Source organism: Lampetra fluviatilis, chromosome 12 (genome assembly GCF_964198595.1).
Source record: "Lampetra fluviatilis chromosome 12, kcLamFluv1.1, whole genome shotgun sequence".
In the NCBI taxonomy this organism is placed as follows: Eukaryota; Metazoa; Chordata; class Hyperoartia; order Petromyzontiformes; family Petromyzontidae; genus Lampetra; species Lampetra fluviatilis.
The window spans coordinates 6,271,395-6,294,960 of record NC_136286.1 but is presented as its reverse complement, the minus strand read 5'-3'; the positions used below and the strand labels follow the sequence as shown (position 1 = coordinate 6,294,960).

At 42.1% G+C, this 23,566-nt stretch overlaps 1 protein-coding gene across 2 annotated transcripts in view; it reads right to left on the bottom strand.

Moving 5' to 3' along the window:
* Nucleotides 1-1,846: 1,846 nt before the first annotated feature.
* Nucleotides 1,847-23,566, bottom strand: part of LOC144935092 (semaphorin-4C-like) — a 59,161-nt gene continuing 37,441 nt past the window's right edge. Inside the window, exons 7-15 of one of the 2 annotated variants that reach the window (XM_078861462.1) lie at nucleotides 18,435-18,551; nucleotides 18,019-18,170; nucleotides 17,220-17,398; nucleotides 16,378-16,522; nucleotides 14,899-15,118; nucleotides 13,710-13,828; nucleotides 12,533-12,696; nucleotides 7,395-7,456; nucleotides 1,847-6,088 (exon numbers count right to left, since the gene is read on the bottom strand). In XM_078861462.1, the coding sequence (XP_078717588.1) occupies nucleotides 5,400-6,088; nucleotides 7,395-7,456; nucleotides 12,533-12,696; nucleotides 13,710-13,828; nucleotides 14,899-15,118; nucleotides 16,378-16,522; nucleotides 17,220-17,398; nucleotides 18,019-18,170; nucleotides 18,435-18,551 (1,847 nt within the window). In that variant the 3' untranslated portion in view covers nucleotides 1,847-5,399. The remainder of the gene's footprint in view (nucleotides 6,089-7,394; nucleotides 7,457-12,532; nucleotides 12,697-13,709; nucleotides 13,829-14,898; nucleotides 15,119-16,377; nucleotides 16,523-17,219; nucleotides 17,399-18,018; nucleotides 18,171-18,434; nucleotides 18,552-23,566) is intronic. The other variant, XM_078861464.1, reaches the window with a different exon arrangement.

Genomic DNA, 23,566 nt, shown 5'->3' with positions numbered 1-23,566 from the left:
CGGATGAGAGTTCTCATGTACTGTATAACATGAACCATTGGTCTGGAGGTTTCCAAGAATAGGAATATATACATTTCATAACATATCACAGCAATTCATATTTAATAATTGTATCCATTTAAGTGGCAATACTTTGCTTACAATATACCTCTCTCAAGATGATATATTTTTAATGTAACAATTAAAATTCATACTCTTAAGTTTTTTATTTCTATTTTTTTTTTACCTACGTGACTTTACCAAAAAAACCTAAGAGTATGAATCCTTGCTGTCACGAAAGCTTCAAATCTAGAATTAAAATTCAGTTTAACATGAAGGCAGAAACGAATTACACGGACAAGGTAAAGTGCAGCCCTGAAATGTATTTCTCATGCCACTGCTGATTGAACTTCCACTAGCAGGAGCTTCAGAGAACCCCTCAATAGGGTATTTGACCTTCTCTTTCACGCTGGCCATGCATCTTTGAAGAGTTGTGAGTACCCACACTTTACTCCACCAACACAACTTACTGCTCAACAGCAGTGTCTCCATTTATACTGGTAGGAACCTCCTTATACTAATAGGGGTTTCCCCTTTTTTTCTGGCAACAAAACTGACACCTTTTGCAAGGAATCATGCTTACATTAACCACAATACTTGCAGTCAAATGCAAACAAAAACAATACTCTGATAATTTATGTATTGTCTTTGAAACTGATTGGTCCACACCAGAGACAGCTTTCTTTGGAGCCTAGTCTCATATGGTGTTCGACCAGATGACGCCTTTTGGCCAATCAGTTTCAAAGACAATGCATAAATTATCAGAGTATTGTTTTTTGTTTGCATTTGACTGCAAGTAAGCATGATTCCTTGCAAAAGGTGTCAGTTTTGTTGCCAGAAAAAAGGGGAAAACCCCTATTAGTATATTTTGGTACTGGCAAAGGAGGTCCCATGATGATGAAGGAACCTCCTTGTTACACCAGCCCACAGGGGATTGTGTCCGTTCGTAAGTCGTGGAGGGGCTGGGTGGGGAGGGAGGGGCTGGGTGGGGAGGGAGGGGCTGGGTGGGGAGGGAAGGGTGGGGCTGGGTGGGGAGGGGAGGGTGGAGAGGGGCTGAGTGGGGAGGGTGGGGCTGGGTGGGGAGGGGCTGGTCATCCCGTGGTGCCCATAAAACTCAACGTTTAACCTACTCACGCCGGCTTGTGCCCGCCCACAGTCGGGCATATTTGCGGAATACACCACGCCGCCGTTGACCCTGGCCATTGACCGAGCAACCCAACGTTCCTACCAGCTCCCTCCGCAGGAATGTGTTACAGCAGTGTGCAGTCTCCAACTCGTATTCACGATCTCTCTGCACTCAGTGCCATGAAGAATGGTCATTGCCCAAAGCGTCACTTTTTTCTATATTTTTCTCATTTTAAGACCGTGTCATTGAAGAATGTTGCGTTTTTGTTTTATATATATGCGTGGATTTTGGGGGATTTCATAAACTTGCACCATTGTTTCAAACTTTAGTGCCCAGAGATCAAACATGCCGACCTCTACATTGCAAGTCCAGTGTGCCAACCGTGCCGTCAAAGCAGCCTCGCTGACGCCACAAGCACGTGCGGTAGCGTATTTCTGCTTTAAGTTGGCGTGCCATCAGTGTGGTGTTTAAGAAGACACCTGTAGACACTTCCTCATCGCTTCTTATCAAGTCAATCGTCAAACACAAGCATCTGCTGTTCTGAAAGGCATGCCTACCCATGCAGGGATATGGGCACACAGTATTGTCCATTACATTATTTACAGACCGAGTGATTTCAACAGTACTTGGAAAAAACATGTACAACCACAGTAAAAACGCACTACAGTAACAATCTTGAAACCACAATATTTATTTAGGAAAAAGCTCTAAAATTACAAAACCACAACCCAACAATTTACAGTACTGCTGGACAAAATACAACTCCTTACATCTTTATAAAAAATAATTTTAACATGTACGATACAAACCTGTTTGACCGCCACCTTTAACATTCTATACATACAGTATTGTACAGATACAAATGCAATCAGATGTGTAATACATAGACAAGTGGATTAATTCAGTCGTCAGATTGTAATCGAATCCTTGTGAAGAACAAATAGTGTTTTTTTGTTCTTCTGTGCCCCAATGCATTCACAAGGCCAACAACCAAACGCGTGTGCAATTTTAAAGTGTTGATGCTTACAAACAATGATACAGAGCTCATCTTATACGTGGCGATGAGGGGGGGCAATATCATGGATCCTATTATCTGCACAGGTGCAATTTGTACCCACTAATCCGTGGGATTTTTTTGGGATAATAGCAAGAATAGGTCCACGGATAATATGTGTTTCAGAAACATGTTCGGCTCCAGCGGATAATAGTAGTCGATGGTAATATTGTCACGGTTAAGAGTTCTGTAACTACGTAATCATGATCCAATTGACACTTCAATCAGTGTCAATTCTAGACACTGTAAACTACTGGTTTAAGATCATTCATATGCAAACATAGTATTTCATTATTAAAACTGCTTTATTTGTATTTTGTATTACCTCCCTGAAGTGATACAATTAGCTATTACAAAGGCAACAATTGATCTGCATATTGGCGAAATATTCACGGGCACTATTTCTTGCAAATAGATTGACAACCAATTTTGTGAAAATTGTTCACCGATCGATGCATTGCAGTATTAGGTCAGTGTGCTTGATTTCAGACTGGCTTATTAGACATGTGATGTGCCCAACCATATTAGCGCAGTTAAGGCTGATGTATTTTAGCTGTAAATCAACACCGAGCAAATGCCATTTTAATGCTCAACAGCCCAGGTAACAATTAATTCTGTGCATATTTACACGACAGTATTTACACGCGAGCTTAAATAACTGCACATGTGCTAAACAATGCGTAATTTTAAAAGGCTAATTACAATAAGCTAGTTCACAGATAGAATTTATTGAGGTGACTGCTTCACTTACTTTACATCAAATATATACAGCCATGTAAAATTTATATTTTAAAAGCTAGAATGAGTTATACAACTTGTCGGGCAGGTGGGTTAATGAAAAGACCATTATAAAATATACATTTCAATAAAATGTGGCATAGATACTTTCGTGTCATGCTGGAATTCTGTGCCTCGTTCAGGTGAAAGTGACTCAATATGAGTCGAAAATGACAAGTTCACTACAGTGCTGCGAATCAAAGATGCACCGTGTTTGAGACATCAGTTACAACAGGATTCCACTTAACTGCGGAGGGTTTACCCCACTTATCCACAGGGAGAATGCAATCACGTATAATCGCAGATAGGATGAATTTCCTGATGAACGCTTATCCGTGAAAAATCTTGCAGATAATTGGAGTTATGCCACAGAAAAATGTAAGGGTAATACCGACAGCTATTCCGTGGGTAATAGCTACATGACTCCAATTAACAGCAATAATAGAAAATAGCTTAAAACAGGAATCCATTTCACAATGCAAGACGGGAAAGGCTAAGGCTGTGGAAAAAAATGAATGGGGAGAATAAGAGCATGAATACTAGTTCTCAAATCCCTACAGCTCCCATGGGTAATGGTTTCGAGGATTTTTACAGTTTTGTTTTACAAGGTTTTCATTATCAAAGGCGACTATAATAATTGTGGGACACTTTTTTTACCTTTGAACAAAATTTTATCGCATTCAGATTTTTTATACTAAATAAAGCCTAGATAACCGGCACATATTTATCACTGAATAATTTGGCATCTAAATTAATGTATTACGTTTGCACCCATGTTACAGCATAAAAAATTGTGATCAGGAAAATGTACATCCCCTTTAAAAACCAACCTCTACCAGTGTATGCAATCAAATGTTCCCATAAGTAACCAGGTAAAGTACATGAATACACAAAGGATCATTGGTCCTGAGAATGTGCAAAATGGGAAAGACACAAAACCGCGTATGGAACAGTTTTCATTCAAAGCACAGACAGTTCAGTCTGTCGACAACAAAAATTACCGACAAACAACCTGGTCACAAAAGACAATATTATCCAGCAGAATGTTTAATCAAGCAAACTTTAGGCCAGTTTCAACCTTGTGGAACATCTTCCATAATGTTGAATCGGTCCAGAGGTTTCCTGCTTAAATAAATGCTGCTGGATAACATGTGAATGGAAAGGCAATAGGCCAATGATTAAAATATATTTGCATGTGAAGACTGTCGATATCTGTTATGCATGATACTCCACAACAAAGCAAAATTATGTCGGCCTCAGCGAACAAATGCCCTCCCCCATCAAGATTTGGCTTGCAAGACGGCATCTGCTTTGTGGGGCCCAGCGACACATTATCCCGGTGTGGGAAACTTCCACATCTGCCGGGGCCCCATGGGGGCGGTCATTGCAGTAGAAGCTCAGCGCTTCTCCATGTTTCCGCTCTACCCCCGACCCCTGTGCGTCCTTTCACACCACAGGGTTCTGGCCCCAAGGCACATCTGAGCAAAGATAAACCACTTCACAATGTTGCAATGTTTACTGTGGGCCCAAGTTCGAAACTAAAAACATGCCAACAGCGCAGATATGGAGCTCTTGGTTATAGCTTTCACGTGACGTCTCTGTTTGTGGATGCAGTTATACTTGAGCTTTTATTCCGCCTCTAAATATTAATGTCATTACAGAAAAGAGCAACAATACTCTGCAAGGCCACACATCGTTCCCCCCTCAGGCTGCTTTCGACTTCATATGTGCAGTGTTCTAAATGACAAACTGTCAAGGCCACATTGTGTCTCGAAGCAGACGTTAACTTTTACAGGAAATCTGAATGGAATATAAATGCCTTCGGTGATTATAGCTTGCTGTTCTAGAAATTAACGGAACACATTTCATAAAGAGAACGAATGCACAGGTTGTTTCAGTGATTGAATCATTATTTGATTCACAGCTCTGTATTCAAGCATTCTGACTTGGCAATCAGTGCCTGATCAGGTTCGTATGCTTCAGCCATTCATAATTCCAAGCCAACATTTAAAAGTTCCAATGTGTTTCATTACAGCCGTCCATATATCTTCAAATGCAGATGAAAGTCTCGGTTTGCTTTGGGATATTTTACTGCCTTCACGTAGATAGGCATTCAACTCATTTGTCAACCACACCTGATCCAATGTGCATACTCCCCCCGCCAGCTCTTGCTCCCATCAGACACCTGAGACTTTGCGAGGAAACTGCAAGCGTTTGCCAGTGACCACGTGGCTTGTGTTCCGGTCAACCAATGACCACTCCAAAAGTACAGGTGGAGAAGAATATGATCTTAAGAAATGGACATTGCCTCAAGGCAGAGTGGCTTGTAAACACTGTCGCCCAATATCACCAATGGGTCCGAGGTCTTGGAACAAGCACAAGTGGGAATAAAAAGACAAACTTTCATATTGAGGTCTCAGCTGTTGGCCCAGATGTGTCCGCGATGATAATAAATGGCTTTGACTCTGGACCTTTAGGTATCGCATTTTGCTCCAAGTCTTTGGCCAAGTTTTTGGTTGGTGTTCCAGGACCTTTCAGCTTGTCCAGGATGCTTTCCCGACTGCTGTAGAACACGGGAGCATTATGGTGGTGTCCGTTCGGTCCACGTTTGGGCGTTGAACAGCAGTCCAGGATGCCGCCGTTGGGTGACTTTGAGGCTCCGCAGCCCACCGTTGAAAGGTTGCAATTTTGCCGGTTTCTGAGCAGCATGTAGCAGAGGAAAATGATGACGAGGATCGCAGTGGCGAGAAACAGGGACAGAACCACCACCACCGTGCTCGTATGCTTTTCGTTGCGAGGTTCGGGCGTGAGCGGATTGTAACTACCGCCGTCGATTGTGATGTTCACGAGGTACCGTGCGGCCAGCTGAGAAGTATCACTTTCCACTGAAAAGCACTCGTACGTCCCATAGTTGTCGTACTGGGATGAAACCACAATAAGACCGTCCGGCCGCAACTCTGAGCCCTGCGCTGGGGCCAGCGCCTTGCCGTTGTGGAGCCATGTCGCCTTCGCCAATTTGGATCGCAGCTCGCAGTTCAATTTAAAGCCGCCCCCAATAGGAACGGCGACAAACACGGTGTCCATTTTTTCTGCTAAAATAAAGAATATATGCATTACACATACATATAAAATGCAGGAAACACGCTGTCGCAAAAAGATGCAGCCCTGTGGTGACTTGCTCACACTATTGGTCGCGCAAGGGCCTCCACTAGACAGAGTTCAAGAGAGTCTCTCTGGAGGGCACGAGAGTAGATCTCTCTCTCTAGCTAATGTGTTTAATGGAAAAATCTAATTACGTTTAACTGGACAAATCTAATTATGTTCAACTTATGGAGAATGCAGCAAAACAAAGGTAAACAGAAACACGTAAGAAGTAAAGGTGTAGCCCTGCAAATTCTTGCTCACACAACTAGCGGGAGTTCTATATAGACCCCCTCTAGACGGTATTTTGAATACTCTTCCATCCTGGACAGATTTCTCAAAACAAGTAGGAGTATATCATCATGGGACCTCCTTTGCCAGTACCAAAATATGAGAATAGGTTTTCCCCTTTTTTTCTGGCAACAAAACAGATGTTACGATGTTAAAACACCAAAGTGAATCCTTTTACAAGGAATCATGTCTGCATTAACCACAATACTTGTGGTCAGAATGCAAACAAAGAACACACTCTGATAATATATGCATTGTCTTGGAAACTGATTGGTCCACATCTTTTGGCGTCCTCTGGTCTAACACCGTTTGAGACGAGGCTCAAAAGAAATCTGTCTCTGGTGTGGACCAATCAGTTTTAACATCTTAACACAGCTGTTTTGTTGTCGAAGTAGGAGTACCCAAACTTTACCTCGCCACACGCAACCTGCCGATCGATTGTGGTGTTCCCATTTATACTGTTGAGTGGAAAGAGTTGGGGGGATTTAAGAAACCTGAACATTGATTCAACTGCCACACCTGGAAATTGAACCGTGACCTCTGGATTGCAAGACCAGTGTACCAACCATTATACAACGGCAGCCTCCATATATACAAATATTCATTTGAAATGCACATGGCATATATTGCCACGAAACGAAGGATTCATTTAGAGGCTGGCAATGTTTCATGCACCTTACTCTCCCCATAGCCAAGCCCAAGCCTGCGTCATTACACACATGCTTTCATTTAAGATAAAATAGGGCAGGTTTTTCATCTTTTCATTACTAAAATAAACTTCAAACATTCGTGTAGTTAAAATTGCAAATTATCATAATTAAAGAACTTCCCAAATGACTGTAAAAGTGTAACCACGGCATGATTTTGCATCTTTCCCCAAAAAATAAATACAGGTCTGTCCACATACATATTTAAGACCAGATAAAAACGTAGTTTAAATATAGTGGTGTGTTTTTCGGCACGTACCATTTTGAGCAGAGCAACGTGCAGCAATATTGTTGACATTAAACTCTTGCAGAAAACCGCTTCTGTAAAAATGCAAAAGCAAAAAAGAATCAACATTACGCCTGTCTGGCCACCTTTTCATACTAAACAAGACATTTACGGAGACCTCCTGGGGAAACAAAATGACATCACAAGAAATTAATTTAACCACAACTTACAGTAAAACAATATGACCTTCTTACATTACCATACGAATGACAATGCAGACTTTTAATATTATACAGTATCTACTTGCGCATGCAACCCTTTGCAATAGTTACGTTATTTGCTTTATTCTGCAGTAGTAGCACAACCAGTGAACAATTTTGTAAAACAACACCTCTCTATCAGATACAAGCCCAACTATCAACAACTAGTCATTTTGCAGTCTTATCTAGTTGGCAAGATAAATGATAACATGGCATAAGCAAACTCTCTAAATATTTATAGAAGTGCCCGTCTTTTTTCATGTTAACAATACAAACAAACAATTTCTGCTCATTTGGAGGGACCTTTACTGAAGTAAACATACAGTAAAGCAATTTCAAGCCCTTGCCTGGGGTCCCCATGTCAAAATCAAGAGGGGCAGGATATACAAATGAACTCATTTTTCCTGCAATTTAAACAAAGGCTGGAAATGCGCATTTGACATTACCTTTACTAACCGCCCCCTTCTCCCTTCTTGCCCCCACACCCTACAACCCTGCCCCTTCCATGGATGGCAGGAAGTGACCTGGACAATGCCATGTGGGCCCATGTGCGTGTGCGTGAGGAAGCTGCAGGCCGTTATCTGCCGTCGTTACATTTTGCGTGTGCTCGTGTGCGCTTCCGGAGTGTCCAGAATTTTTCTGTTAGCACAAACAGTTGGCACTAGGGAAATGCAAGGGAACGCCTTATCTCAAAGGCAATTTCATCATCAAGTTCACGAGAACAAAAAAAAGGTACCGATAAAGTATATTTTCAGAATGTATCGCGTTTCGTCAATCTACTGCTGGATGAAGGCCTCTCTCACACCCTGTATCCATCATAGGAATTGTTTGACCATACGTCAGTTCGTGTGAGTTGAGATGAACGATCCTGGAATGGTTCAGACATCAATTAGCCGTGGAAGATAATCAAACTCGAGTCGCCAGGTTCACAGTGCAGTGTGCAAAATACTACGTATTGTCCATATTTTTCGAAATATCCCCTAGAAATGAAATATCTGTTGTAGACATTAAGCAGTTTGTAAAAATTGTCTCATTATAATGTGTATGTTTGTAGGTTTTTATGTTATGCCTGTTCTTTATAATTATAATTGAAAACAACTTGTGCTTATGCTTTAAATACTGTTTTTTTCCGGTAAAGTCACGTAGATAAAAAAATAAAATAAAATAAATGAAAACTAAATTAAATCACGACATTTCGGGCGCAACACAAGCGTCCTTCAGGTGGGGACAACGTAGCGAAAGCACAACCGCTTGGAAGAAAAAAAACAAAGAGTATGAATCCTTGCAGTCACGAAAGCTTCAAATCTAGAACTTATGCTTTAACTTCAATTAAATTGCATGTAATGAGTCAGCAATTAAAAATAATTACTTCAACCATGATACATCTAACAAACGATGGATGTATGAATCTAGTATTAGGATTAATGCAGAATACATGTAAAATGTCCTATAGGCTAATTAACCAAACAAATGGGGGGGGGGGAAATTATTGATTCTTCAAATATAGTGACAGCCTATTGATACAACATACATTTATTTATTTTACAAGGCATATTCGGCAGTATTACTAGTAACACTACCAAAGGGCCATTCTTAAAATTATTATTTACGAAGCATCTAAGTATGTTTTACGATGAGATTGTGGATATTTATACTCAAGTTGAAATAAGGTGTATTGTTTTGATATAACAAAGAGTCAATGCAATTGTTTTAATTGGAAATAGCAATTTCAACTTTAATTCATGCAAAATTGCTTAAATATTCTTAAATCTCTGTAATAATAGTAATAATGAGTTGGGATAAAGCTTGCAGAATCTTAAAATACAAATCTTACATATCTGCTAAATTTAATGGCCATTAGCTTATTGCCTAAAATCAAGAAAGTTATCATCAACATTTAATACTTCCTTTTCCCGTTGCAGGGTCTCTGTGTGCATTGACGTCATTACACACACTCTGGCCAAATTGTGAAAAATAAGAGAGAAAAAAACCGAACAAGGCCATGGGAATAGGGAAAACGGGTGGGAGGGGTGGGAGGCCAGTAGCGAGGTCAGCCGAGAGATTTTCCAGAAGTCCCAGGGCGGCTGTTTATACACACTGGCAGGGGAAGGGGAAGGGAGATGGAGGGGAAAGGGCGGAGGAAGAGGAGGGCTGGACCGCGTTCGAGTTTTTGTTGTTGTGCTGAAGGAGGAGATGGGAGGAGCTGGCTATTGCAATCATTCAGTGCAAACGCACGCGACGCTCAAATCCGTTCCCACACTGGACATCCCAGCAGCTGAGGTGTTTGAACCCCAAATGTGTTTTTCTCTCTCAAGATGCGCTTTTCCCCCTTTGCCCCCAACCCCCCCCCCTTGCGTGTGGGTACGGTTCAGCTTATTGGCTGTCAGTAGTGAATCTAAGTCTGGGGAAAGCAAGCCCCTGAACCACACATGGGCCCCATTTTTTCCTCTGAGATGAAGCACGCCACATAACCTCACAGGCGAATACTTTCATGCACCTGCCTTGATTTATTGCCATGCCTATGAACACCAACTTACGCCTTACTGTCATTGTGTGCTATGAACGAAGCAGTTCATTAAAAATACCACTTTTGCACTGACGTGTCTACAATAATATTTAATAAATGTACAGACCAGAAATTATCTTGCAATGTTGCACAGATTGGGAAAATGTGCATTTCCCAGCTACATTTCACATGAAATAGTAAGGAAGTGAAAACTCCTTGGATGCATAAATGTATCTTAAAATGTATTTCATTATTCATGCCACTTGCTATTATATTTACATACAGCTAAGGGGTTAGGGTGAGACCCATCGAGCACCTATTAAGGCTGGCAAAGCACACTCCCCTCAAGTGCCGAAACGCCTCTCCAGTTCTGATGTTTACACACCGCACGAGGAACTACTCATTTAAGGATATCACTTGCCACTATGCTATCCGTGGCTGTGAATTGAAGCAAGCAAATCAGGATTGCAGGCTCAATGCGTGAACCACTGCACCCCTGGCTGCCATGCATGTATGTTACGTACAAAGATGCACCCACAGTTTTAAAAAAAATTGAAAAATCGCCCAATGGCTACTAGTATGCGACAGAAAGATACTAAAACTCGACTAAAAGAGCGGCCAAATAACTTGGAACATTTATAAATGTGCACCAGAGGTCGCAAACTGGTTTTGATTCCTTACCCGTACCCGGCCGCACCAGGGTCGCAAACGGGTACCCGTACCCCGCCGGGTACGGGTAGCCGGGTATTGGGTAGGGTACGGGTATTGGGTACCCGATTGCGACCTTTGATGTGCACCGATAATGAGCACAATAAGTTTCTCACAAAAATAACATATGACCAAAGACCAATGTTCCATACATCTTTCTGCTCAACAAAACAATGCTTCTCAAAGCACTTATCATCACGAACATGCGGCACCAAAGGCGACTGCACTGCACCTGGCCACTAATTAATCGATGGAAAAGCTTTTAATGAGGGTTTAATGAATCTTTAATGTTAGTAACCAGCAAAGCTGACCTCATTCCATACTAAGCCGTGTGACTGCTGTGCAGGGGTCCGCAGTTGCGTTCATAGCTCTCCGATGTGTTTTTAGATTGTATCGCATGCATCGTTCAGCACGATGTTTCTCTCTTTGTGCTGGGAGCCTCTAGTCAGTTCCTCAAGAAGCTCCCAACCTTGTAAGGTGAAATGTTGGGCACCATGCCGAATAACATGCGGCACAACTCGAAAACACATTGCAAAGTTATGCCTGTGTTGACCCGCACATAGCCTCACAATGGTGTTACTGTTATTTTTAATAATGGCAGTGTCGAGTCAGACCGACGTCCACTGTGACGCAGCATGCTAGCTGTGGTGCTGTACGTAAAAATAGCGGATCGTCTCCGAACGTCAACAACTTTAAAAACCATTAGCCTCGTGACATGAAAAATTCTGAACCCACGGATGCAGAAATGCTATCATAACGAGGCACTGCGATTCTACGAGCACAGGAAACAGCACACACACCCACATTAAATTACATCTACATTGGCGTATTGCGTAGATTCTCTGAATAATGGACCTGACCTTCCTCTTTGTACAAAAAACATTTTTTTTCAAAAGTTTAAAACAATATAGCATCAGTGCATGCTAACATTGAACAAGCAATTGTGAACACAATGTGTTATAAAAATACATATTTCTTAAAAAATGGTGATAAAAAAGCAGTTTCATACATGTCAAAAATGCTGAATGAAATTTTTTTTCCTGCTTACTCATCAACATTGAGACAATAGAATGCAAGGGAACATTATATATGAACTGGCGGTCATTATGTGTGGTATTTACACGTCACTTGACACCTGGAACAAGATTACAAATGAGGTATTTAATAGCAGGTGATATTCCAGGTAATAGATTTTCATTAATAAATGTAAATAAATTGCAGTACTTTGGACAGAGACTGATAAATGGTAACCGGTGAACTAGTAACCGTTTTGAGATTGATAACAGACTCCGAATGGCAGGAACCGGTAACATTTCAGTGGAATTTTAGTGATACGTTGTGGGAAATATTCACACTTTAGTCCACCACGTGTGACCTACTGTTAGAAACTTGCCCTGTTGTTTCAACTGCTACGCCGCAAGATGGAATGAACCGGCATCTTATAGATTGCGAGCCCAGTGTGAAACCATTACACTTCGGCAACAGTTTCTCTGTTACAAAGGTAGAAATTTAGTATTTTTAACGCCAGGCATGTCTATGAGGGTGCAACCTAGGAATGGGTTATTTTCACCATACAATTTACGTGGTTACCAGCAATGCCAAAAAAGCTAACGATTTTAACGACTCTACGCTTGACCCAACAGCAGTGTATATGAGACCAGGTGGCACATGTCAGCTGTATGTTAATGTGCCCTTACTGGTGCTGACTGGCTTGAGGCACTTTGGAGCAGGCACCAGCTGCTTTGTTCCAGCCACAGAAGGGGTCTCGGGCGAGCAAGCAGTCCAGGCAGGACCGGTAACGGCTACAGTTTGCGAGCGGCAATTGTAGCACGGAGCTAATGGAGCCCACATACAATAGATTCTGGAAGGAAAAAGAGAATAGTGAATACACAGACAATAATACACTATATATAACAGAAATTTATATTAATACAAAATTACTCTTTGGTTCTTTCGGTCAAGTCACGTAGGTGGATTCCTGCAGTCACGAAAGCTTCAAATCAATACAAAATTACATACAAATTACAGCTCTGTAGATCCACTGTTGAATAAGTGCCTCCCCCACACCATGCTGGTCGTGCGCAGTTTCTGGATGATAGTTCACCACGCGGAGTAGTGCGGGTTGGTGAAGGGGAGCCAAGGACCGGTTCGGATATCCCTCACAACTAATGTTTGCCATGGTCATTGTTATGCCAGCACTCCAATAGTACATTACAGCAAATCAAAGACTCCCTATACATAGCCTACACAGGCTGTTGGGGCAAGGGCTCTTCGTGAGCACCTATGAATGCTGGTAAGATATTGCTGTTTACTCACAACACCAGGTCCTCCATTAAGGCGGAGTTGACCTAGAAAAGGCCAAGGACAGATTCACATATAATACGCCCGGAATGTTAGCCATTGCAGGAAATTGAGCCCAGGGTTCATAGTGCAGTGCACTAACCACTACGGCACTGCTCGACCCAAAAACAATAATATATTAAAGCTAACACAATTACACAGACATACTGTGTACGCACACTCAACAACACACTTTACTGTACCCACATACACACACATGGTGGTAAACCATGAACAAGTAATGCCGTTAACATTTTGTTATAAACAAAATTACAATCTGGCTCTCTGTAGAGGCAGGTGAAATTTGTTATCATAACTCAAACAAACGATCAAACAGATGCAAGCAGAGCTATGTCAAGTCAACCACGTGGATGATGACTGAACTTGGAAACTCAAAGGCATACACGTTTCAAATTACAGTGTGGGCAATGCCTCTGACCAACGTAGAATTTGGCTTCAGTTTTTGTCCACACACATGCACGCAACACACACACCACAAAAAGGCCATTAATGTGTTTGGCAACAAGTTTCTACCTTCTCCTTGGACAGCAGCAGGTTCTGCACTGGCTCGGCCCTCGGGAAAATCTGCAGCTCCTCGATTATGTGCGTGTCCATCTTTCCGAAGCTGACAGCCTTGTGCAGCCTGCCATTGCCTACAAACATCGCACAATACCGACTCACTCCGCTGTAGCCAACACCGACCGTAAGGCTTACAGACAAGAATAAAAAATCAACACGGTTCGGAAGAAAGTCCTGCATTGAAGGCCGGCACACAGGAGGACCTTGTTTGCAGACTCGAGTGCACATGTATGTTTGGTTTTAGAAGATGCACTTTCATAGGAGCCATGGCAAAAAAAGCAATGTTTATCTAGTCTACATCACAGCCACCCTTGTTCCAGGTGAAGGTAACTTTCTTTAAATTGATGCTCTACAACATTGGTGCCTCAACACGAAAAATAAACTAAAGCTTGTTTTGATTGTTGCATTTTGTGAACATGTTGAAAGGCTTTCAACACGTACAAAGAGCTACTGTGCTCTATGTAGTTCACCATCCGCTTTGAAGAAATGGACATTGAAAACATGTTGAGAACAGCTCACTTGAAAACCTCCGTTGGACTTATACAACTGCGTTGATATTTTGTAGTTCTGCCTTCATAGCTCTCCGATGTAGTTTTTGGTTGTATTGTGGGTGCATGTTTTGTGCGATGTTCGACGTTTTGCTCCACATCCTGGGAGCCATTTCTAGAAGAAGCTCCCAGGACTTGGAGCAACAGGTCAGATGCCATGTGGAATAACATGTGACGGAACTCCAAAAAAACTAAACGGAGCACTTTATAATTAGACTTTAAACATCATATTATTGCAGGATACGTATCCAGCAGTAAATTGCCAAGACGGCTGTACGTGTACATAGACACTTTAAATTTACAATGCGCGTAATATCTTCTCACTTTTATTATCTTAATTTTTACACATCATCGGCTGCCCATTACAACAACATTTATATATCGTTTTTGGAATGGACAAAAGCAAACGATTTATTTGCAAATTACAAAAAAAAACAATTCACTCGAAAAGCAGTTAACAGTGGCTCACACTGGGTGGCCCGAAATATTCAACAGTCGAAAGTTGGATACAATTTAACGCGCAGACAGTTAGAGCGGACAAGCGAGTGAATAAGCGAGTGAGCGAATGCGTGTGTGGCCCAGCAGCTCGTCCTTACCAGTGCCGAGGAAGAAGACGTCATGGTCCCCGGAGGCGGTGCTCACGCGCACCACTGCCAGCTGCGTGTAGTTGATGCCACGCTTGAAGAAGAGAGGACGGACGCCCAGGGGCTGCAGCAGCTCGTCCATGAGGTGATGCTCGCGAGCAAATGTCAGTGTCTGGTCGGGCAGATCCAGCGTGCTGTTGTAGCCAGCTTGCCGGTGCTGCGCCGTGATGCACTGAGACAAACAGCAAGAAACAAACCAACTTCAGTTTACATAGCGGCTGCATGCAACCACATCTCAAAAAGCTATACATGAGGGCTTTATTGGAAGATTAAATGGGATGGGGGGGGGGGACAAACAATATGGTTTTATATGATCACATATCCCCTTATTCTTTTGTATGGCGAGCAGATCAGAAAAGTATGTATTTATGCATTAGCCTGATTAATCACCGAGATGCTGCCAGCAAATGACCAAACCAGGCAGTGGTGGTACCATGTGATCCATGGTTTGAGAATGGCAACTGCAGTTGCATTGGAAAAGTCTCACATGCAAGCATGAGAAATGGTACAGTGATCACTAAACAAATTTTCTCATTTAATGATCAAGCAATCATCATCCACAATCAATCCCCTGCTGCAAGAAGGTTTCCCCGAGATGTCACCATCTCTCACCCGTCCTGCAATGCAACAATCCATGTACAAACTGCTAAATGAACTGATTTCATCGCTCCATCTCTGCAACAGGCATCCTCTCAGGCATGATCCATCCTTTGGCTGCCTTTTCTGTTCATAGTCTCAATCACTGGCCATCATCACTTCCAGTGTGACACGTTCTGCCCAAGCCCACTTACTTTTCTTCATAGTCAACTATTAATCCACTGGTGTCTATCCACTTGGTGATGATACACTGTCAAACATGTGCAAGACATGCCAACAGGCAGAGCGAGGTGAACGTGCATGGAGAATGTTAGTAATTTCACATCTTGCCTATGCCTATATGAACAACGACGTACAGTATAATTCTATGCCCACATTAGTTAGCTAGTGAATGGCTTCAGTTGATGTGGTGCATTGCTTAAATGCCGGAGTTCATTTTCAGCGCTTAGTGGTTCACCACTATGTGGTCTCTAATCTGGTAGATTGTTTTACAATGGCAAAAAGGCAGTGGGCGGAAGTGCCACAAGATGTGAACATTTATAAAACATGACAGTTACACCATGCAAAAATAGGTTACTGGACATAGATAAAACACAAACTGCTTTAAACGAAGGAAAATACTACCATACTTTAGCAGTCAGTGAATGTACGTGAGATTAATAACATATTACTGCATGTGACAAGCTCTGATTTGTGAACGTCTGCAGAAGACTTCAATAACTCCTCGCACAAATCCTGCACTGGCTGTTGGCAGTTAATTGGTCAGGGTGGATGTGCTGGTCAGAGATTCCGCATTGCGCCACATTATATACGTGAACATCCCCTCTGCAGTACCTCTCCGGGGCGGGGGGAGGGTAGGGACCCGGTGTGAGTGCCCCACTTCTGCGTGGCCTCGTTGAACTCCTTGAAGGGGCCCATGAAGACCTTCTGGGCATCTTTAATGCTGTAGCTGCAAACGGCTGATCCAGCAGACTCGCTCCTAAAGGATCCAGACAACAACACAGGAAAGCACACAGTCACACAACCTGGTTCCTTAAAATGAAACGAGGTTTTATTTTACCAGGTAAGGCCCACTGAGCTATATATTTTTCAGAAGCGACCTGGCCACAAATGATAACTCAACTTAGTGGTGTATCATGTGGAAATGTATTGCAGCCAAATACTCTAAACACGTTTCTAAATGTGGAGGGAAAAACAGGAGGACCCAGAGAAAAATCTATGCGACCACGGGGAGAACATGCAAACTCCAAATATACAGCAGGCGTCAGGGTCGGGATAAAACCCACAACCTCCTCCATACCAGACGAGGCACTTAACATCTCGTCACCGCCGCATCCCTAAGTGTGCACAGTCACAGCTAAACATTACGGAGGGCATCTGAGAAAGCCGGGGTGGGTGGGTCGGTGTGCCAGCCAAAGAACCAGTGGACAAAAGGATGAAGGTCATATGTACTTTGAGCTTAACGTCATTGTTTAAAAAGTATTTTGACAATATTAAGTGCGTAAATAAGAGTTGCAGGATATGGACGAGAGGGCGAGGCGACTCAAATTGGAGGACAGTCATGAACAGCAGCGACGAAGGAAAGGAATGAATGGAAGAAAATGGGGGGGGTCGGTTAGGCCTTTGCCCATCATTGTGACGTTAATGGCTGGCAGTAACAGCATTCACACACGCACCACTGTGAGGTGAACACCCCAAAGAACACGGTGTCCTCCCAAGAGTCTGCTGGCTGCAGAACGAATATGTCCCGGATGACATTGAAGTGGAACTGTATCTCCGGCTGGGCACAGACGATCTGCGCTTTCAGGTAAGTGGTCCAGCGCTTCTGCAGAATTCGCTTCCCACCAGCATCGTCCTGAAAGTTCACAGAACGATGAATCACCCCGTCCCAAAAAACAACAGTGTTCGGTGCATTCGCAGTCATTGTATACATGTAAGCAGAATCACATTTCCGTGTCTCCAAATGTATATGAAATTACATTTGAAAAATCCAAGTGGGATAATGGCTTTGCAGACCAATGTTGTCAAACAACAATTTTTCAGCAAGCACACATTGGACCGGTTTTTGATTTTCTAATTCTCATCAGCCAACAGGCCGACAAATAAAAAAATGTATCAAAATATTTGTATGTATGTGGAGATACAGAATGGAGTTCTACTTATGTACCATATGGTGTTACCCACAATGCTCTACAACAATGCATGAGTTTGTAGAAATATATATTCAGGTCCAAGATTGTAATATTCTTATGCAAGGCAGCTATCGAGAGACCAGAAAGTGAAATAGCCTCATCAAAACTGTGGACTGATCTACAATCACCAATCATAATTCCACATGTCATAACAGTTTATGGATCAGGTTTTTGAAGGAGCAAAATTATTCAGTGCAAGTTAATTTGCAGTACATACTAAGAATGACATTTTGACACCCAACAGGTTTAAAGCGGCTCATGTGGCATTTGCTGAGGGCCGAACCTTGCAGACTCGAGCAATCCTAGACACGATGGGCTTGCTGTAGAATTCATATTCCTTTGCCGTCTCGGTGAAAAAAAAGTATATCTTGTCATCGTCACCAAATGTACTGTTCACACTCTCTTGGATGAATGAGGATCCCACAAAAATGGGTTCTGGTGTTTGGAAATAAAGGAACAGCAGCACAAGACCGTTAACCGTTGAAGAAAATGATATTCATCTCAATGCAAGGGAAAATAAGAGTACAAGCTTTTAATTTAATTATTGCAGGCAATGTGCAGTAAATCGCAAGCGATTTCAAATTACTTCTTTCGAGGGCAAATCTTTACCTGAGGGTTTCCACAAAATGCATCTGGTAGTCACCAACCATGGGGGGGTCATGTAGATTTGTAACAAAAGGACTTCATGCAAATGCTTACCGTTGAGCCAGGTGGAAACATAATCTGACTTAAGAGCTTGCCGAGAACCCAGGTTCCGAGAAATCACCATTTCTGTTCCCAAGAAGTTATTTGTGGTTGCAGCATAAAAGTCCCCATCTGTAAAATAAGAGAAATTATTAGCTATATATGTATACACATGCACACACAAGTTAGACATTTGGTCTCATCATTAAGCAATAATCTCACTTTTACAGAGGTTATAGGAGCCTACAAAAGTGCACTCCCAGCATTTGCCATGTATAAAAAGTTGGAGATTTTATCTGTAGTTCTTAATCATTAATGTTATACGATTTAAAACTGTCACTGTAACGCAATGCCAGTTTATAAATCAGTGCCATGAAGAGTATATTTATTAAAGTTTATTTATTGAACACAAAAAATTCCACATATAAAAATCTCATAAACGCTTAAATGTGTATAGAAAGTGCTATAAAAATAAGCCCAAGCACATCATGGGGCCGTTTTTCAGAAGCCAAACTCAGTTCCAAAATCTGGTTATCCTTGCTGTGCACAGTATAAGCGCAATTGCACGCAGCTCTGTTTGGATTAGCACTAAGAGGCTTACCAAGTGCAGTCAGGAGGCTGCCTTAACAGCAACTCATTGTATGCAATGACCGCTTTTAGAGGCTGCTCGAACAGAGCCCTCGATGAAAACACAAGTGAAGCACATTGCATATGGAATTATCCGTGTGTGTGCTTTCAAATTCAGGTGCTCAGCCGGCAGAGCAGAACACCTGATTGTGTGCGTGTGTGTGGTGGGAAATTTTCAACCGTTATAAATGCAATACTCATTCATGATTGGCATGTTATTGTGTTTGCCTTAAACAGCAAACACAAAGTACCGTGGATGTTGCAGCATTTTAACACATTTTCTTCTGTTCATCGGTGCGCGATAGATTATTGAGCAGAGGGCTCTAACGTCTGTGATTGTCACCGCATGGCTGATCACATCAAAATACAGCTGCTAGGAGAATTGGAGAGCCCTTATATGAATCTTTTTTGAATTGTGATAAACAACAAGTATGACCCCCCCCCCACGCCTGTACTGTGGATTTTTGTTTTTATAGTTTTGGCTCATTGCCTATCACCTTTGCCTCACTCTGCCTTGGCGTTATTTCACTCCCATCTAGACCCACGCAGTGCACGTGTACGCGCACGCCCAAGTCCACAGACACACCCAGGCAGTGTTTAAACATGTGCCACATAGCAATCTTCAACCCGCATACAGTACAAGTGGTTTTGGATGAACAGGCAAGCCAAAGCAGGAACACACGAAGAGTTATTTCAGTGTGAACTTTAAGGTGTTTTTTTTTGCGACAGATATTTACATTAGACCAAATGGAAATACGTTCCGAGTGTAAACTGCTCGGGCTGTTTTATTTCTGTTTCAAGTCAATATGCACGTAAAACAATGCATCGCTTGGTTGATTAAAATCGTCTCTCACGCTCACAATAATCACATCAAATCGTGTGTGTAAGCCATGAGGTTAAAATTGACTAATTACGCAAACTTACGAAAGTGAACATGCAGCTCTGCCAAGCCGTTGCTGGCATAAGGGCCTCCATGAGAGGAAACTCAAGAAAACCTCTCGAGAGGGCATTTTCACGATGACCAAAAGAAGTGGGAGTATGCACAGTTTACCCCGCACGCGCAACCTTCCGATCAACTATGTCATAACCATTTATACTGCCGCGTGGACAGAGGGAAGAATGTAATACACTTGCCCATTATTTTAACAGCCACAATGTTTCCAGATTTAAAAAGTCCAGCATTTGCCAACCATCCCACCGTGGCAACATCCTTATGTAAATTATACTGTCACATTTAGGCGAATGGAACGAATAACAGAAGAAATTAAATAAGAAAAAATGTAAACGAGACTGTGAAAAAGAGACAAAGAATAGTATCCTGAATCTACCCATGACCCCAAATTGTGAAAAATGATCTAATTGCTCGGTAGAGAGTGTATTGTGATATGCGCAGTGAATATCATTCAATCACACTGGAAGCCACCTTGTCTCAAATTGTAGTGTTAATGTTAATCACATACATGTATTAGTGGAACCTGGTTATCATCTCAGGCTGCAAACTACCGTGACACCGTTATTCAAATGTAACAATCTTTATGCACGGCAATGGGGCAGTGTTGGAGTGGCTAGCTCATTGCACTGAGCCCCTTGCGACGATAATTCAATTCCCAGCTGCAGTTTAAGTTAGTTGAGTAATAGACATTGGAGCATAAAGTTTTCTGCACTGCTCGCTGCTGACAACGTAGCCCCGCAAGAGCCGACAGCACCTGTCTTATATGCATGGTGGTCGCCCATCCAATCACTCGCCAGGCTTAAATCAGCTTAGCTTCCAATATCGGGTGCATTCAGGGTAATTTGGTCGTCGGCCATTACAGTAGTAATGTATTGCAAATGCAAATGGGACCATTTTGTGCTCCACAAGTGTCTGGCTTCACATGTGCATCTGCTCATATAGCGCTCATACCTGTCTTAACTTTCCAAACATCAGTGCTGTCGACACGAGCCAGATCCCATAATTCAAGGGCACATGCATTCCCGCTTTGTTCAGATGATTCCCACATGCAAGAGCTAAATAAAATTGCTTCTTTGTGGAGGAGCAGCCCTAAAATACCGACATGAACCCCAATGCTTGTAGCTTTTTACAAACCCGCAGCCTTGAAGTATTCTTTTCGTAGCCTGCAGCCATGGGATATTTCTGTCTCACAGAGAGAGCACTAAAGTTGTGAATATTTCAGATGTCAGTTTATCACATTAGTGGATAATTAGCCATTTCAATTTGGCTGTACGAAATAGCACTTCACAGGTCCAAATATAAATGACTGTTGTGCGACTCCCAATTGTGTGATGACAAGCCCGCTGTGCAATGTGTGCAGTCTCTTCTTCCCACTTAGAAAATTAACACAAACACACATTAGCTGCAGCTGAGACTGCTTTGAAAAACTGCAATCCACCGCGATGCTTACAAACAGGTATTATATCACAGATATTAATTATCTGGAATGTGTTAGGAACATTACCCACAACGCCAATACTGAGCACAGCTGTGTGTGGTTGATGAGATTTCAGGTCGGTCTTGTGCACTGTGCCCTTTAGGGCAAAGACACATTATGATGATACTTAAGTCTGTGAAACCAATTACTTCTGCAATGAACTGGAATCGACGACAAGGGAAAGAACAATAACTGTATATGCACACCAACGCATCCTGCCACTGACACGAACTACAGTATTTTATAGCTTTACCTCAAAAACAGAACAATGTTATTGCCATGTCCATCCTTTAGAAATGCAAGGGATACAGAGCCCAGAATGCAAAACCCTTCACCGTGATCTTGAATGATTATGGACGCCTATAAAAACAACTTACTCGAGGTTTTTCTCCAATCTCCATACGTAAAAATAGCAATGCATGGATTATTACACAGCAGAATCGTGAGAAGTGACGGCAGGGCTTAGAGGCCTTCATCCAGCAGTGGATTAACCATGGGACATGATGACGAAGGCATGAATATTAATCGTGGGATTTTTATGTATATAATTTAACCTGACTTTTCCCTTTCACATAGAAAAAACTCAACTTCACTAAATAATGAAATAGCATCATTTTAAATATCCCTTAACTACCATATTTTATACTGTATTTTAATTGTTTTAAGTGTTGCAGACATTTTTAGTCTTCAGAAAATATGAACAAAAAATTCACACTTTGATATGTCACGTCATAATAATACAGTAACACAACGACGCTCAACTAGGAAAAATAGAAAATGCGCGCTATGAAGTGAAAAACACACAATCAGCGTTGCCCATGCACATAAGATGAGGCAGGGCTTTGGACATGAGAATGTAATTATCATTTTCAAGCGCCGAGGAGACCATGAGCCTTGAGGGTGAGCACGAGAATAAGCTGAGCATCAAACCCATCATGCTTCATCATTGTAATTGCGACCGAAAAAGCGTATACAAAAACTGCACACAACACGAAATCTACTGTGCGGAACACCAATGATTTTCAGTCGGAGTGTCTGCTGTAGCTTGACAATTATTTGCAAGGTTTACGAGTCCACACCTGTGCATATGGCACTGCCGCTCACCTACTTCTGCTCAATTTTCTATGATAAAATGCACTGCTGTATCCTCGTTAGGGCTCATAACATATAGTATCTGCATTCTTTATTGCTTTGCTTTCCCACCCTATATGCTGTGTATAGTACAATGTACTTTTGAGACAATAATAGGGGTTTTCACTTCAAAGCACTCAAAAGTTCACAGGCTAGTTATCGCATGTAACACTAATAAGCACAACCCTTCCCTCCGCAGGCATTATTCAACAAACACCATTAGCATTGAAGGAGAAATGATGTCACCTATAAACAATAACCAAGCATAGCACAAAGGGTCCCGTAACGGTATACTGTACACACATTCCGCACAGCACAAGGTCTCGTGGTGATCTCACAACTCGCGATCAGTTTTTGATGACCAATGCAAAATGACAATGAACTTACAGTTCTATGTTAATTAATGATCGTCAAGCGTTTTTGTTAAAGTATAGTACTATACTTTGTATTTCTACCACACAAATGTTGGGTCATCATAAAAGTGGTGAAAACGTGTTGCAGATAAAACCAGATTTTTCTCCCCCATCACAAAAGTGGGCATTTCGCATGATCCGAATATAAACCAGAGGGTTTATTTTATAAACTTGCAAAAAAGATATAATCTACTGGGGCTTGCTAATGTACCCAGTGTCTAAAGCAGAGCAGTTTCAGGAGATCAGAACTGATATGACTGTCCAGACCCATTACTTAGGACTTATTATTCAACCAAAATCTGGGCCACACTTGGAGAGAGAAAAAATCCGCATATACAGTTGCATATTAACACATGCAATATGGACATCGCACGCATGATTGAACCCAACTAAACCATGGGCCCCAGACCCAAGCAGCTTTGGTTCCACCAGTCGTGGCGCCGGCTGGGTAAGTGAAGGTGCTGTTAAGAATTACCGGGTACAAACAGGAGACCTTTTAGATTTAACCATGGTTACGCACGACACACGGTGAAAGTGCCAGAATCTG